At 54.6% G+C, this 17,775-nt stretch overlaps 1 protein-coding gene across 1 annotated transcript in view; it reads right to left on the reverse strand.

Annotated features, from left to right (window-relative positions):
• The window catches only part of COL27A1 (collagen type XXVII alpha 1 chain), a 115,970-nt gene that overhangs the window by 58,566 nt on the left and 39,629 nt on the right, over positions 1-17,775 (reverse strand). The window contains exons 8-14 of the mRNA XM_004594944.2: positions 17,599-17,643; positions 16,953-17,006; positions 16,525-16,569; positions 14,977-15,030; positions 13,830-13,874; positions 6,783-6,836; positions 4,575-4,619 (exon numbers count right to left, since the gene is read on the reverse strand). Coding sequence (XP_004595001.2) covers positions 4,575-4,619; positions 6,783-6,836; positions 13,830-13,874; positions 14,977-15,030; positions 16,525-16,569; positions 16,953-17,006; positions 17,599-17,643 — 342 coding nt within the window. The remainder of the gene's footprint in view (positions 1-4,574; positions 4,620-6,782; positions 6,837-13,829; positions 13,875-14,976; positions 15,031-16,524; positions 16,570-16,952; positions 17,007-17,598; positions 17,644-17,775) is intronic.

The raw sequence follows: 17,775 nt of genomic DNA on the forward strand, positions 1-17,775 counted from the left end.
GGATGTGTGACCCCGGGGCAAATAGGTGACAGCAGTAACACATGCACACCTGCACCTGGCAAGACCTCAAACCGGTGTCCTCAGCAGGTCCCCTGGTTGCCGAAGCTTTCCTCTTCTCTTTTCCTGGATGAAGGGAGTGAGGGGTGGCTACCCCTAGCCCCATGGTGTGCAAATAAATACAGCTAGCTCCATGGGATGAGGCTGTTCTGCAGCTGGGCAGCAGGGCAGGGCCAGCCAGAGGCTCTGAGAACACACTCTGGTTCAGCACATAGGCCTAGGCAGTGTGGTGAGTAGAGCTCCATTCAGTACCAATTGGTATAGCCTAACGGCAGTGTGGTGCATGGAGCTCCATTCAGTACCAATTGACATAGCCTGTGGATACTGGGGGGCAGGAGTTCAGGGCCAAGGGGGCAGTTGGAAGATAGCAGGCTTCCCTGTGAAGGGGCTGAGGGCCAGTGTGATCAGCCACACACACAATTCTCGCCCCTCTCATACACATGCATCAAAAAGAGAAAAGCCCCCACCTCCCGCATTAATCCTGAGCCCCCAGCATGGCACTGCAGACACAGACGCCCACCAAAGCCATAGTCAACCACACCAGTAACTGGTCAGGACCCCACATGTGCCAGTTAGGTACTGGGTACTTAGAGCACCAACTCCAGCCAGATGTTATCGGAGTGCTGGAGTGGGCTTCCACACCCACTGCCAACAGCAAACCCCTGCTGTCTGCACTATGGCTAATCCCACTCACACTATCAATGAAAAAACCAGAGCTCAGAGAAGAATTGAACTCAGCCCAGAACTGAGCAACACCCGTGGCTAAAGCCACAAGGACCCAGGTCCACCTGCCTGCCTGTCTGTCCCCAGCATCACGGGCTGTTGAATCCACAAGGCTGCCTTGTGGCTGTCACTCATGCATGACTAGCCAAGAGCACAGGTTTGATACCAGGCAGGGTGGACACTCAGGTCAGGATATGTCAGGGACTCCTCCCAACCCCAACCAGCCCACACAGCTGCCCTGCTGTTCCTTTGAGCCATTTCCCTTCCCCTGATTCCAACTGTCTTTGTGCTCTGTTCCATCCCTCCAGCCACAATGTCCTCAGAGCCAAGGTCATTTTCCTGACCTCAAGGACCATGTCTCACCCTGCTGTTGGGCACAGAGCCCCCTGCTTTCTGCTTATAGCCCTCCCAGTACAGACTGTCATTCCTGTGCATGCCAGTGGGGACACGGCTAGCACCAGCCCAGGGTCAGGTGGCATCTGGGAATCTTGCCTCTGCAAAGCCAGCACCTGGTACAGGGCACAAAGCTAAGGGGGACTGGATCCATGTGTGCTTGGCTGCCAGTGGCTTAGTGAAGGGCGCAAAGAAAACCTGTTCATCTCATTTACAAACCTTCAAAGGGAACTGTCTGTGGGGACAACTGTGCCTCCTTCTAGAGTCCACAAAAAGGGGCCAGCAGCTCAGGGGAGTTGGGGGGCTGAGGCCAGGTCTGGCTCCAGCTCATGCGGTTTGTCAAGACATCATCTCTTGCACAAGAAGGACCCTGGCACAAGTTCATGTGCACATGCATCTGCCATCTTGGGTAGCACCCTGAGGCTTGTAGAGCTGGCCACAAGAGGCATGGGGAAAGATCATGAGGTCTGGAGTCCGGTCTGGCTGTAACCTTAGGCAGGTGTCTCACCCTCCCTGAGCCTCCCTGAACTGTGAAATGGTAATTCCTCTCCCCACCCTAAGAGGGCAGGCAATGAAATTTCTGTACAGGGGCCAGGTACATGAGGCTTGGGGAAGTAGCAACCAGCGGGGCTCCTAATTTTGCTTTATAGACAAGAAACAAAGCCAGATGATCCCCATGACAGGATGTGGTGGACTGGTCCACCGAACTCACATGTTGTGGGTTTTGGCTGGAGCGAATATTCATTGGGTCTCATTAAACAGAGGAACCAAAATCCCCTCTGTGTCCCTCAAAATAAAGAAAGACAGAAATTGTCTTTGTTGAGCAGATTCTGGAACCGGGTACCATTTGCTTGAGGTCCAGCCAAAGGGTTTCAGTTACTCAAAGGAGCCGTGAGGAAGCCCGTGTACCTCCGAGGCTGCAGGGAGCCCCTGGTGGCTGCCGGAGACTGGGGACAGTCAGATCCTGGTAAGCAGTCTGATTCTTCCACCCTTCCCCCCGTCAGTGAGTTGGGTGACACTTGCATAGCTAATGCCTGTCAAGCACATGCAGAGCTCTACAAATACTCACTGTCCTCTTGTGTCCTTCCTCTGGCTTCAAGGGCCAAGGGAGTGGGGAAGTGTGGGGAAGGCTGGGGCATCCGTCTGCATGCAAATCACAGTGGCTGACCAGACAGAAGGCGCTGGGCATGTGTGACCCTCCATTCCCCAGGGCTATCAGTACACACCATTCCCACATGCTCATCTGGAAACTTGTGTCTCCTGGAATACCATAGATGACTCACCATGCTGTTTCCTGGTAATCCTGGTTAGAAAATTCCTTTATTTCCCAATTCATTGGGGAGATAACTATTTCCCCAGGTGCAGAAGCTGCTGTTCCCCCAAAGCCCAGAGTGGGACAGTGAAAGGGAGCACTTGCTTGGGGAACAGTATTACTGGGGGACTCGGGTCCAGCCCTGTGACACCTGCCTCCACAAGGCAGCAAAGGGCATCTAAGCACAGGGCTCAGGGAAATTAAAAGTGGACAGAGAAAGGCAGGGGGCAAGAGGGATCTGAGAAGCAGCCTAGATCAGTGTAGTAGTAAGCAGAATCCCAGAGTGAGCACAGGGTCAGAGAAAGAGGGCTGTGTCCCCAGCTCTGCTTACTCTAAAAGGGGCAGGAAAGAGTGTTCTGGACTGGAGTTGGAAGTCAAAGCTAAATTATACTCCTGTCCTTTTCTGCCTTGTGTGTGATCTTGTCCAAGGGCCTCAATTTTCCTGTCTGTTAATTGGGATTCTCCTAAGAGACTCTGCAAACAGAGTTGTGAGACTGGACACATGAAATGACAGATGCAGAGTTACATTTGAATGGCAGATAAACAACAAAAGGTGTTTCCACAGTGTGTGTATTCTAAATACTGCAGCTGACATTCAGATGTAGCTCAGTGTCTTAGATTGTATTTGGCTATGCTAACCATGGACAGCAGAAGCTGGGAATGAGCTGCCAAGAACCAGGATGCCTGAGGGCTGGGACGGCCAAGTCTGCGTCTCTAGGATCCACAGTCACCCAGCCAAGCAACATTCTTGCCTCTCTCAGGACAGTGTAGCAGTGGCTGGGACAATGACAATTGGAACTGTGTGCCAACCATGACAGCCAGGAAATGTTAACTCCTAAAAAGCTCTGGGGCCTGGGATTGCTGCGCCTGGAGGAGAGGCCTAGAGAGGAAGTTACTGGCCATCTTTGCACCTTGAACAGCCCCTCCCAAGGGCAGCAGGGCTGACTCAGGCTCCCTATACAGGGGAAACACTCAACAATGACAGCCCTGTTAGAATGGCCCCGACTCCTGGGGACAGAAGGTGGTGTTCAAGTGACTAAAACATCCAAGAGTTTCCTGCTGGCTCACAGGGAGCTGGACTACAGACTTACGGAGAATTCTCTAACTTCTATGATAAATATTTCTTTTTCCAAAACATCTGGGTCAGCACCTTGTGCCAAAGAAGGTACTTGGCAAAGTTTTATTGAATGGACAACAGAGTCGGAAAGTGTGTGACTCACATGTTAACACTTGTTTCTCCAAAGCCAAGGCAGACATCACTAATCAATGGCTGCAGCCTTTCCCATATAAGTTTTGAAGGGATTGAAATCTTTCTCAATTCAGCAATTCCAGAAGCTGCTCTGAGGCATAAAATATTCCGTGCACTTATGCATGTGTGTCTGTGATTGCACAATCCACTTGTAAAATAGCAGCATAAGCTAACACAACTGTATCTTTGGTGCTCATGGCGTATGAGGCACTTCACAAGTATTGGTTCGTTTAAATCTTTACAACGACCCTCCAAGCTAGGTACTAATATTATGCCCATCATTTGGATAAAGACACTGAGGCACAGAGAAGTTAGGACATTTGCTTAGGATTTTCATTAGCAAAGTGGCAGAGCTAGAATTTGAATTCAGGCAGTTTGGTGCTAGAGATTGCCCCTAAGCCACTGGACTGGACTGTGTCCATCCGGGGTCCTGACACAAGTGGATCCAGGGACCGCACTTCACAGAAGGGGTTCTGAAGGCTCAGGGAAGCAAGGCCACAAATGAAGAAATAAGCCCAGGAGGTGACAAAGCCAGCATCTGGATACAAGTTGTGTCCTAGCTCTCCCTCCACCCACCGAGCCACCTGAGATGGCCTCTGCGAGCCCCAGAGCAGGCCTCCTCCTGGGAGTGAGGCCACCCAGGGGCCTGCCCCAGCCTCCTTCCAGACTCACTGTCTTCGCACATTGCTGTAGCAGCAGAGCTGGCTACTCATTTGTAAAGCTAGGGGGACAGCAGGCATGGCCCTGCCCTCTGCCTCAAATCCCATGAGGAATGACCCAGGGGACAGGGCCCAGGGTATGTCCCCAACCAGCCCCCACCCCAGGCATCTGTGTACTTACAAGGAGGCCAGGGAATCCTGGAGGTCCTGGCAGGCCCAGCTCCCCCTGCAGATAGAGAGCAGGTGGTTAGGTCCCTGTTCCGACAGGGGTGCTCCCTCTAGGCCCTCCTCCAGGTGGTCACCTGGCGGGGGATCTCTGGGAGCAGCCATTCCTTGTTCCTAACCACAGAACCCAGGGGGCTATCCTGGGTCTGACCTGGAATTAAAATGAGACTCTGCCTTTGCCCATCAGTGAAATGGGTAGGGTGGGTTTGCACAAACAGTAACCTCATCCTGGTAACAAGAGTGTGTAGAATACTTGTTATTTCACATCTACCCTTGAGATTCAAAGACAGGGCTTAGGAGATGACATGACAGACCCAAGTTAGGTGTGAGGGGATCAGAAACGAAGGTGGGCTCTAGGCTAAGGACTACCCTTCCAGTCTCCCTGCTCCCTCTCCACACAGAAGGGCTAGGAATTCTTGGAGAATCTTCTCCACTGATTCAGGCTCTCGGGTTTCTTCCACCAGGGGCTTCTGAGATGCCAGACAGCTTCCACCAGGGAATTCAGGGAAGAAGCTATGGGTATGATTTGCCCCTTAAAGTTCAGAGACTGCACCTCTGAAAATGGATCTTCATTGATCATTCCAACAAAGACAGGTAGACAAGCTAGACTCATGGTCAAGGTGGAAAAGAACAAGACTCAGGGCTCTAGAAGTTGTGCTTGGCGCCAGCATCTCTTGGAGGTGTGTGTGTCAGCCCAGGTGAGAGGTCGTCCCTTGGCCACTAAGGAGATGAGGAAGGAAAATGGGGAAACTGAGGCCCATCAAAGGTAAGTGGCAGGTTGATGGTCACTTAGCAACTTCATGGCAGAGCTCAGAGTAGACTCTAAGTCCTTCTGCACCTTTAGACCACAAGTGTCAAGAAATCCCTGCCCCTCTGTGAGGGAACTTTCAGAATAATATGGAATAATGGGCTGGTTAATCCAATAAGGAACATTAATCCAAAGGGAACACTGCTCTGATTTTCCATTTTCTATACCTGCAAGTTCCACCTGGTTTTTCCCTCATCCCAGTTCTGGTGTTACCATCCAGTCTTCCCTGCTTCTCCCTCCACCTTCAATGCCATCCGTCTCACTGCCTCTTGCACAGTGGACTGGGCAGGTAGCCTGTGAACTTCCAGGGACTGTGCCTTTATTGGATGGTATTTGCTATCAGCTACCTGAGTCACCACTTACTGCCTCCCAGGGTACCTACCCATTAGTAGGAAGATGGCATCTGAAACCTAGGCACTCATATACAGGCTGTAGGTGGTCCCTGTGGCATCTAACTGCTGGGCCAAACAATTATTCCTATCAAACATTTTCAGTAGTAGCTCCACCTACTTAGCACCCATGGGTGGGCTTAACCCTTCCCCAGGCCTCAGTTTCTCTCTCACTACAGCCCCAGGGGACTGGCATTCTAACCCCTCCCACCACGCCCCAATGTACAGACAGGGAGATGGGGGTTCCAAGAGGTGAACCGATTTGTCCAGGCTCACACTACTGGCAAGCAGTGCAGCAGGATTCGAACCCAGGTGCATCTGGCTGGGGGTCAAGATTAACCCCTTGGGGTGCCCGGCAGGCTCAGGCTCAGGCAGCATTGGTGGCAGTGAATCAGCCCGTCATCAGGTGCAGAGCACACAGGCAAGCAGGGCTGCTCAGGCAGGGAGTCCCAAGGAGAGGTAGGGGCTGTGGCGGGTGTCCCAGAGAGCTCTGCACTCCAGTGAACATCTTCCTTGTTTGAGACAGACCCGGAAGAGGCGGCCTCGGTTCCCTGGGGCAGGCTGACCTGGCTCAGAGAGGGGACAGGGCCTGGGCCTCAGATTATTTACAAACTCTATAAACACGCTGTGGTGGAGAAGGCTTTGGAACTCGGCTCTTCTCTCCAAACAGGGCCTGCAAGTTGTTCACTTTCCCAGCTGCTGGGGCTCATAAACATTGCTGAGGCTTTGTAAGATGACAATGATGTGGGGAGTGGCCATGAACTCCCCTAGGTGTCAAGGATGGGTGTAGCCAGGGATGCAGCAGACAGGAACTAGGGTCCAGGGAGGTGGTGTAACCTGTCTGAGAACCCTCAATGAGCAGGTTGTGAGGCTGGGATTTGACCCAGGTCTGTCTGACCCCAAAGCTGAGGCTCCTGAAGTCAGCCTGGCTTGCTCTCTCTTTTCCCCAACACTTGAAAATACTTACGGGGTTTCCATCGAGTCCAGGAGGCCCTCTTTCCCCAAAGTCTCCAGGGAAGCCCTGAGGCAGGAAAGAGAACAAAACAGGGTCAGAGTGTGCACCTGCACAGGGCTTAGATCCCAACCCCCAGGGGGGACAACACAAGGACAATGGCTGAGGACACCCACTGCTCCCTTTTGGGTCCTGTAGTCATCTCCTACCGTCAGCTGACACAGGCACACAAAGAACTGCTCAGGGGAGGGTGGGGAGCACACACCATTGACCCTCTTTCATAGTCCAAACCACCTGGTCCTGAGCCTGGGAACTTGTCCTCTGATGGAGTTGGAAGGACACCTACTGGGGGCCAGGAAGCTGGGTCTGGGCCTGCACCACTTGTTGACTGACAGTTTTAAAGAGAATCTTCACCATCACCAGCAACCCTGCCCCCAGCCTCAGTTTCCCCACTGATCATAAGGGGAAGGACTCTGTGGCGTGCTCTAGTCCAGACTACCATCCCAGGTAACCAAGATCCTCATTTTACTGGTTGATAAAATGAGGCTGTGAGTGGTCAGGTGCACATGAGATCGCTCTGCTGGCGAGCATCATTAGCAGGGACTCCACAGGTGAGCTTCAGCAGCTCCCAGGGAGATGGAGCTGCCTGGCCCAGGCAGGTCTGCCCGCCTGGCCCTTGCCTGACCCCACTCCATGCTCTCTGGGGAGTGCACAGCTGGGAAAACATCAGCTGTACAGGCCCAGGGGAGGGGCTGGAGAACTAATTCCATTTCTACTTCAAAAGGAAAAGAAAGTGCTCAAGTGCAGAATGTGGGGAAACCTGCTCTCTTCCCCTCCTTGAATTCACATCATTGTTTTTCCAGAGAAATCTAATAAAAGGCCAAGCACGTGTCTCCCTGACCCAATGGCTGGCTGAGCTGCACCACCAGCACAGATGCCTCTCGGAGGGTCATCGCGGCTCTGCTGGGGGATTAAGCCCCAAAAGACAAACCTACAGACAAAACCCACAGCGAGGGCCAATCTTTACTGGCCAGCAGAGACCAGGACATGTGCCTCCGGCAGAACAAGCCTGCTCCCTCCTCCAAATCCCTCCTCTGTCCGGAAGTCTCTGGGATCAGGAGAGCAGGCCACCCCCACAGAAGAATCACTCAAAAGCAGGAAATAACGACACAGCCACAAGGTCCCAAGCAAGCTGCTCAGGCAACACTGCACTGGCATTCAACAGTCATCCTCCAGAGAAAGGGGTTATTGGTCCCATTTAGCAGATGGGGAAATGGAGGATCAGAGAGAACACATGACTTGGTCTAGCTCAGAAAGCATGAGGCAGAACAACCCCACTCTATGGACTGCCAGGCTCACGTGAGCTGTGCACAGGCAGAGCCTGGCATGCAAAAGTGGTTGGAATGTGTGTGCAGTAGGTAGTAGAGGGATACATGTGTGTGCATGCGTCTCTGTGTTGGGGGCCATCATCCAGTCAGGGGTACATCTAACTCCACCCAAAACTCCTTCCCTTCCTGTCATCTTGGGATCCCCTCCTTGCAAATTCTAGCCACACCTCAACTTTACCCCTCTCTGCCATGATGTAAGGAAGATCTGTCTCACTTCCTGAGACAGGAGACATCAGCCCAGTGGGCTGCATCCTTTGGAAGGTCTTGAGTTTCCCACTCTTGCCTTGGAGGCTGGGGAAGAGAGGCTGGCAGGACATGAGAGGGACCTGGGGGATGCTGTCCTGCTGAACCGTGAGGGACAGACATCCCTGCTCTGTTCTCCAAGTACAGCGTCTGCAGCTGGCCTGGAGAGGCCATTGGCTATCCTGCAGCCTGGCTGTGTGGCCTGGGCAACCCCTCCCTGGCCATGTCTCACCCATGTTAGGATTGGTGTGGGGGGATGTGAGAGCTCCCCCTAGGTGCAGGGATGCCACCCAGCCTGGGCACTGGGACATGACAGCAGCCACGGCTCAGCAACTGTCTGTAGTCCCAACAGGTTCACCTCCTGGCCTGAGTTTCATTCTGAGACTGCTCCAGGCAGGTCCTAGGATTCCTCTGAGATCCAGCAGCCAAGACCCAGGACCCCACCTCAGCCCTGGCTCCATCACACACAGGCCTCTCTGAGCCTCAGCTTTCCAATGGTCAGAGATGTTGAAGGTGAGCCCTGGGCCCAGGGTGGGCTGCAGTAATAATACACAGGCCCAACCCTGTGGCAGGATGTTGAGCCATAAACCCAGTGGGGGTCACTTCCATAGCCAGGGTGCAAACAGTGAGGGGTGACAGTGGGATACATCAGACAGTAACAGTGACACTAACAGCCCAGTGGCCTTAGGAGACAGGGTCTAAAATTAGCTTCATGCTACAGATGGGAAAAGTACAATTTAGAAAGGTTAAGAGACATATCCAAAGTCACACAGCTACAAAACAGCAGGGCTGTGACTTGAACATAAACAGGCTGCCTGCTATGGCTATGAACTGACCAAGAGGATGGAACAATCCTTGGACCTCTCAAAGGCATCTTTCATGGCCCTGGGACTGCAGGCAGAATAGACACTGAGGGCCGAGTCAGCTGGCTGTTCCTGTCTCCTGTCTCTGTCTTTATGCTCCCTTCCTACAAAGGGTTAAGCAATAGCTGCCAGGAAGCTAGGGAAGTCACTAAGAAAAAGCACAATTGTTGGGGGAAAAAGCAAGCATTCTGAATGTACTGGAACAAACCCTGGATTGAAACCATCACAGATGGTCCCAGATGGAAGCAAGATATTCTTGATCTTCAGCTCCTCCCTGCACCAGCGGGGAAACTGAGACCCAGAACATACCTGAGGCCCCAATTCCCCAGCTCTCCAGCAGAAAGGCCCATGCCCAGTGGTCACCCCAGGGTCCCCAAAGCCTGGCCCTCTGGATCTCAGAGCGGTGGCCGCCAAGCTGGGCACGCGAGCCCCCACATCCGTCCTGTCTGCTTCCTGTCCGCGTCAGGCAGCCACATGGCCAGCATATTCAGCCTGGCCAGCAGCAGGCACCGGTCCTCCGCAGGCCTGAGCCCCTAGCGGCAACAGGCTGGCCCGAGGCCCAAGGATGGAGCCTGGCTCCCTGCCGAGCCCCAGCCACGTGGTTTCTGCACTGCCCCAGGTCGGGGCCCCTCTGGGGAACTGTACACTTCGTCCTTGGAGCTGAGCAAGTCCTGGAGGGAGGCTCCATGCTCTCTCACTCCTGCAGCTCGGAGGTGAAGCAAGAAGCCTCTGAGGCCATCTCAGCCCTTCCCCTGCCTCTGGGTAGGGTCCACCCCAGCTGTCTGCTCCAGAGGGTGGGCTTGGGGGGAGCAGGAAGCACGTGACATCTGGGATCTAAAGTCAAGCTGAGGCCTCTATGGCTTGGCTCACTAGCCTGCAAACAGGCAGCCCTGCCTTCCTCCCCAGGCAGGGCCAGGCCGAGCAAAAAGGGAGACATTTACCATCCCTCACGTGCCTTTGCCAGGCTACATAGAGTTTGTGCCCACAGGGGCACCTCCTCAGTCCTGGAGGAGGAGGAGCCCCCAGTGAGGGGAAGAGCAGAACTCCTGGCAAGGTTTCAGTTCTTCCGAGTCACCAAGTTCCTCCCAAGTGCATCCTTGCCACTACACTTGAAGCAGCCTGCATTCTTCACAGAAAGGTCTGCCTCCAGGAGTACAGACTCAGACAGAGTTCTGGCCATCCCACAGCATTCAGTATGCTGTCGTCTCGTAGAAAATGCAGTCAAGGAGCATCACCTTGGGGAATACAGCATTGTCCATGGGGACCCTAGGGTCACCAACAGTCCTGGGAAGGCTTGGAGTCACATCTGAGACATTGGCACCCTAGCTCCCAGCTCACAGAATCACCACACCTTAGAAGCGAATCTTTCTGGTCTTCAGTTTCCCTACTTGGAAATCAGAGTTCTCTGTCTCTGGGATCTCTGCTTCCCAATCTGGCAGCCAGGGAGGGCCTTGAGCTTGAAGCTGAAATGCACAGTGTTAAAAATCCTGTGCTGCCCTCTCCTCCCGTCCCCAGGCAGCTGCAAGGCCTTGGGCAAGTCCCAGTAGTCCCTGAAGCATACAGAAGGCTGGCCTTGTCAGCTCCTAACAGACTGGTGGGGAATTCAGAGCATACATGGCAAAAGGACTCACATAGCACCTTGCCAGCCTGTTGGCAGAGATCCTGACTGGGAGGTATGGGTTAGTTCCCTATTACAGCTACCCATAAAGGCCAGGCCAGGCTGGAGACTGCTTTGTCACTGCAGCCAAGTTGCTAACATCTTCTCCCTCTATACATTCTCCTTCAAGCAGGAAATGCAGGAAGTTAAGAGAGCTGCAGGAAGCACAAAGACATGAGCAACGAGAGCAAGCCAGGGGCCTGTGTTCCAGCGCTGGCCCTGCCACCGATTTGCTGTCTGACCTCAGGCAAGTCACTCACTTCTGGCCTGCACCTGCTCATGCCTGACAGCCCCACTGTGTTTCTACCTTCATTGTCTAGTTCTCAGTTCCCATCAGCATGAGGCCCTCACACACCCTCCTTGCAGGTTAACAGCAGAAGAGGTCATGTGCAAGGACCCAGGGATTTGCCGGCCAGGAAAAATTCAACCAACAGCAAAACCATCACCAGCGAAACTGAAAACGCAGCCCACTGTGGTCACCTTCGCAGCACTGCCTAGACATGGTCTGGCCTTGAACTGGAACAAAAATAAATCAGAATTTATGGAAGGAACCCTCTAGCTCTGGCCCCCAGGGAGATGAAATAGCTGGCGGCACTGGCTACAGACAGCCCTGAAGATGGCGCGGGGCAGGTGGGCAAAGCCGTAAGGACTGAACTGATATGTGGTCTATTACACCCGTATTAAATCATATCTGATCAGCCCTTGCCAACTTGCTGGCAGTGCCGGCTGGATCCCAGTTGGGGCTGTTGTCAAGGCTTTCCTGAGCATTGCGTGGGCCCCAGGCGGTTTGGCTGAGAAGCCTGGTTTTCTCCCATCCATGACTGGCACCCTGGTGCCAGAGCCCATTCCTGCCTCAGAGTAGTAAGCAAGAAGCCAGGAGGTGGTGATTCAGTAAACGGGTTTCAAGTCTGGCAAGGCCCCAGAGGATCTCTGAACTAACAGCTTTGGTGTGAGTCTGTTTATCTCGTCTGGGCTCATTGGGGGAATCCTACATGGTTAGAACAGTACACATAGGGAGGCCTCAATAAGTGGCTCTCTGTCCCCTTAAGGAGGACTTGGGGTCAGGAGCACACTGTGTAGATGGCTTTTTCTGCTTACCCATCATCACCCCCTTAACAGCTGGATAATATAAGGCCACCAGCCCCACTGTACATATGTGGGAAACCAGCCCCAGAGAAGAGTAGGTGACCGGGCCAAAGTCCCAGGATGCTCAGCTCCTCTGGGCCGTAAAGGAATAAACCAAAGCAGAGCCTGCTACTGTTCCCTGAGTACCCACTAAGTGCACAGCGATCCCACGAGCCAGACACTACCATCCTCATTTCAGATACAAACACCACCATTCAAAACAGTGTGAGCCCAGAGCCTTGGCAGCTGCTCTCACTGCTACCTGGCATATCCTCCCTCGAAAGTCCCACAGCTCCCAGGCTCACTCCCTCAGGTACCTCACCAGTGAAGAAGGTTCCCAGCACAGCTTCGCTGACAGCTCACAACCCAAGCCCTCGGGTCCAGGCTCCTGGCCTCTCAGCAGCCCACACGATACAATCATTAATCATACCCTCTTTCATTCCCCCATCAGGGACTGGGTGGGTCTGTCCAGCTGCCCCATGGAAGGTAGGCCAAGCACTGCAATAGGCCTTGTAGACCACACAGGTTCAGGCCTGGGGGTGGGGACCCCACTGCCAGCCTTTTGAGGCCAGGGCCTGAGTCTTCCTTCCCCGTGCAGCCCCAGTCAAGCCCACAGATGGCCCAGCCTCACATCCAGTCACGGCAAACACATCCAGCTCACTGCTTGGGCCTACATGTGCTAGGCAGGATGGGGGTGTGGGGTGGAACTGTTAAGAGCTCAGGCCTGTTGGGAGGTGATGAGGTGCCACAGCAGAGCAAGCTACCCTGGGAAGGGCCTGATGCCATTCTCATGAACAGGGCTCCTTCCTGGCCTGGCTCCATGGCCCCATCACACCTGCTGCCCCCATCCTCAGCCCCTGCACTGCTACAGTGCCATTTCCTGAGAGGCTGTCCCCTCTCCATGCCCTTGGAGCTCCAAACCATGAGCCAAGCATACCTCCTGGCTCTGTGCAGCATCCCTCCCAACCACAGAATCACAGATCCCTCCTGGCGCCCCAGGGCCAACTAGGGCTCACCACAGGATAGCTGCAGAGGTGGCTGGGAGCTGGACCTCCATGACAATCCTCTACCTCTCAGGGCCTCAGTTTTCCCTTGTGAATGAAGGCATAACTGAGTATAACTTGTCTCCCAGGTACGGCCATTCTACAATGTCCCCACCAACTGGGGAGCCCGAGCGCTATCTTGCCTCCCCTGAGCTCACAGCTGAGGACAAATGCCCTGACTTGGAATCCAGACACCACGGTCCTCAGCTGTGGGGCCTCGGCCACTTAATGAATGTCTCTGAGACTTTACTTCTTCTGCATGCCCAGAAGATGCCCAGACAAGAGGAAAGACCACTGCAGAGGCAGAGACGACACTGCAGACCCCACCAGGGTCTCCCCTGCCAGGGACTTGGCCACGCATCCCTGTCCCTCCAGCTTTGTGTATGCACATGAGAAAAACCATAAGAACAGGGGAACCCCTAGACAACACAGACACTGTGTGATCCTCTGAAAAGGGAGCACATCGCCCCCCCCCCCCCCAGCCCTATCAGGCCCTGGACATAAGCACCCAGGACAGAAGTCCCCAGACTCAGCATTGCCCCAGTGAGTGGTAAATGCCCACAGGGAGAGAGGAACCCTCCCATGGAAGCCCTGATCCCCACCCAGCAGCAGCAGGGCTCGTGCACAGACATTGAAAGCAGAACAATGGGTGAGCAGGGAGCAGTGGAAAAGGTCAGGCCATACGGCCCACAGGAGGTCAGGGCACCCATAGAGTCTATATAATAGACACGGAAAATCTTTACCGGCCTACCCATCTTGCCCCTCTTGCCAGGAACGCCAGGCAGACCCTGTAGTGGGGAGAGACAAAGGAAAGGTCAGGAAGGATTCCAGCAAGGGACAGCCACACCTGCCCCAGGCCTGACCACAGGAGCAAGTCCCAGAGGGCTTGGAACCTGGGTCCCGTATACAGTGGCACCAGTTACATGTACACTGGCTAGCTGGTCCTAACACTCTGTAGGGTCAAAGTCTACATAGACCTATGCTAGGGGAACGAAAGTCCCCTATGCACCTGGTATTTAGCAGATGCTTAATAAGTGCTGCTTTTGCTTTCCTAAGATTCCCCATCCTCAGATAACCTCTAAAGTTACACCTGCATTCCCAAATATAGGCTTAAGCAGGGAGGAATAAAGTCTCCTGGCCACCAGCCAGGGGCTTCTAATAGACCTGAACTCCAGGCTCAGGGTTTGTGGGTACCTCTTGCACTCGCCCAAACCAGACCCAGCCCCATGCACAGGAAGCTGCTTCCATACTAGCGACCAGGTGCCCACTGCAGCCTGCCCCACCTCTGGCTCCCCCACACCTGCCCTCCAGCTCTACTGCCCACAGCCAGTTTACAAGCTGCCACCACCCTGGCCTTGGGATCAGGGGACATCCAGTCACAGCTACTGGAATAGAGGGAGGATCTGTCTGATACAAGGGCCAGTGGGTGTTTCTGTCCTAGGGCATACCAAGCTCCTACTGGCTCTGTGGGTACTAATGGTCCCTTGGGCTCTTCACAACTTGGCACTGCAACAGGACACCAGCCCTTGGACAACAGTGGAAGGAGTGGCATGGCCAAGTTCAGAAAGCTTTACTGGCCCTTGAATATATAGAATGGGCCTTTTTCTTGTTTGCTGAAAGCCCTGGAGTGGTACAGTGCTCTAAGTGCCCACAGACTCTCGCCCCCTCTCACCCTCTACCTCAGCACTGACTGGTGAACTTGCCACATGTCCCTGGTTTTGCACATGCTGCTCCCTATGCCTGGAATGCATCTGCCTCGACCTGTCCCCTGGGCAGACTACTGCTGAATCTAAGGACACTTCCTCCAGGAGGGGTCCCATGACTTCTCCAGGCTGGCATCAGTTAGGCAGGGACTGGGTAGAAGGATAGATATAAAAGCAGCAAACTTACCCGTTCTCCATCAGACCCTGGCAGGCCAAAGAGCCCTGGGAGTCCAATGTAGCCCTAGGAGAGAGCAGAAGGGGGGTCAGAGAGGTCGAGGGGTAGAGTGTGACAAGCACAGCACATCCCAGCCCGCCTCTGCCATCCCGCGCCTGGCTCCTCTTCCTCGCAGTGGCAGTGTGGCTCCTCGACGACAAAGGCCTTGAGGCAAGTGTATATGCCCATGGACTGCATGGTGCTGGCTTCCACGATGTAGTCCAAAGGCACATACCCTCACGCCAGGGAAGGGCATGCGCGCCTGCCCCATGCCAGGACTCCGGGACCTGCAGGAGGAAGCTTGTGGCTGGATTAGAAGCTAGCGGGTCTCCCAGTCCTACCCAAGCCTAGAGATGCTTGTGGGGGCCCATGGTTCCTACAGCAGCATCTCCCAGGCCTCCAGGGTGTCCACAGCGCAACCCATGTGACCGTGATTTAAGCCTTCCTGATGACTTCACAGAGCAACTGTTGTACCAGTCACTAGACACACAGGGAATCAGGCTTGAGGGCTGCCATGGCACAGTTTGTCAGTGACGGAGGGGCTGGTCCCTGGAGCCAGGTTCCGACAGTTGACATGAAGGCCAGGAGGCTCCTCTAGTACAGGAACCATAGCCTAAAGGGTGTATGGCCCCCAGCCCTCGATCACACTGTTCCCTCCAGCAGGCACACCCTTCCTAGTACTCAGGATGGCAGGGATAAGCCCTCCAAAGCTGGCCCTCCTGCCTCCTCCTCTGCCACATGGCCCTTGATGTCCCCAGCCAGGACCACCCTCAGCCCTGGCACCAATTTGCACCTCACTGAGTAATACTCAGCACTTGCTCCCTGTGTTTCTGTTCTTTGCATACAAGTTTTGGACACAGCCTAGGGCTGTTTCTGCCTTCTCATTCTTTCTCATTCCCTATGGATCCATTTCACAGCAGTGGGAGTGAAAGCTAATGTGTGTCGAGCACCAATTGCACACCATTTCTGTGCACCAAGAAGAAATCATTCCATAAGATCACTTCTTCTTCTTTCCAGATCCATTGGCCCACACAGCAGCCCACACCTTAGGCAGCCCTATAATCCTACTAGGGGTAGGATGGACCTCACTCCCATTTTACAGGCAGGAAATCTGAGGCCCATGGGGATCTTGAGGGGAGATCCAGCAGTTCTGGCCTAGACAGCCTGTGTCTACCAGGCACCACTGTCCTCAGGAGGGTGTCACCCCTGCTCCTATCGGATCAGATGGTGGCAGTCGGGAGGCCTCTAAGGGTCCCAGGCAGCTGAAGTAGCCCCCGCTCTGTGGATGGCCTGAAGGACACAGTTAGCAAGCGTCTGTTTGCAACTGATCCACAGCCAAAGCTCCAGCAGCCCCCAGGGTGCCCAGCCCTAAGGGACCAAGCTGCCCCTCTGTTCTGAGGAAGCACTCAGGTGTAGGGTGTGGGGGAGGCCTCAGAGCCCTGACCTCCCACCAAGCCTTGAGAAGGACCAGTGATGCCCACCCAGGCTGCACCTGGGAGGCCCTGGCCAAGGACCACTTACCCGACTGCCCTTGGGGCCAGGGTCTCCTACTGGTCCGGGGAGTCCCTGGAACACAGAAGAGAGCAGGGCAAGGACATATGGAGACAGTCTACCTGCTGCCCACAGCCCGGCCTAGTCCTGGCTCCTTTGAGACTTTGCTCCTCCCTCTGTGCAAGGGGTCCAGGGTTAGATTAGTGGTCTTCAAGCCCAACCCCAACTGTTCTGGTTGAACAGTTCTAGTTGGATCCCTGGATCCCTGCACTCCCAGCCACACTCCTGAGCATCCCTGTACTGCAGTGTTTTAGCCACCTGGTCACTTTGTGTTGGGGCCCGCCCAGCAGGGCAGCTCCTGCCCCCCACCCTGGCCCATCGCCTCCCTCTGCCTGGGGCACCCGTGGCCATTTCCACATCATCATGGCCACAGAGCTTCCAGAAGCCATATACTGCACCTGCCTGCCAGGGTAACCTTTGGCCCCTGGACTGCCCTCAGGTCCTGGCTGCCCCTGTAAAGCAACAGAGAGAACCATAAGGAAAGGAGAGATGGTGTTGGCTGCAGCCTGCAGCTGAATGCCTGGCCACAGGGGGGCTAGAAATGGATAAAAAAAAAAAAGCAACAGAAATGTGAGATGAAACAAAAGGAATGGGAAGCCAGGGGCCTGCTGGGATCCCAAGCCCACCCTTCAGTGGAACCAGTCAGACCAGCTTGGAGGGACAAAACCCCCTCTGCTTGCAGCCCAGGAATAAGAAAGCCCCGAGGAGGCCTGGCCCATGCTCCCACGCTGGCACGGCTGCTGTTTGACTTGGGCCAGAGCAGCCCAAATTCCTGCAAACCCCACAGCGGCGGTGGCGTGGATAATATCCCTTAACATCGCCCTGAACAGGCCAGCTATTCATGGCTCCAACCGGAGTGGAGAGGCTCGTGCCAACCCTGGGCCAGCCAGGACTCTGCTCTCCCAGGCCAATGTGGCTGCAGGGAAAGGGGGGCTGTGTGGGCAGCCTAACAGCCAGGTTCCCAAGATTGCTGCAAGCCAAGCCAAGAAACCAGAGAGCAGCAGGGACTGCAAGCGAGCAGGGCAGGACAGGGCTGGGCCTCACCTGTTCTCCAGGGTGCCCTGCTGGTCCAGGATAGCCCTTGTAGCCCTGTTGAGGGGAAGAAGGTGCATGAGGCAAAGAAGACACTAGGCACCTATGGACAGCTGTGGGGGCCAAGGCTCCCTGCCTGCTTCAGTCAGCACTGAGAGCACCACGCCAGTGGCCCAGCAGCCACTTCCT

The sequence above is a fragment of the Ochotona princeps genome, chromosome 14 (genome assembly GCF_030435755.1).
Source record: "Ochotona princeps isolate mOchPri1 chromosome 14, mOchPri1.hap1, whole genome shotgun sequence".
Lineage (NCBI taxonomy): Eukaryota > Metazoa > Chordata > Mammalia > Lagomorpha > Ochotonidae > Ochotona > Ochotona princeps.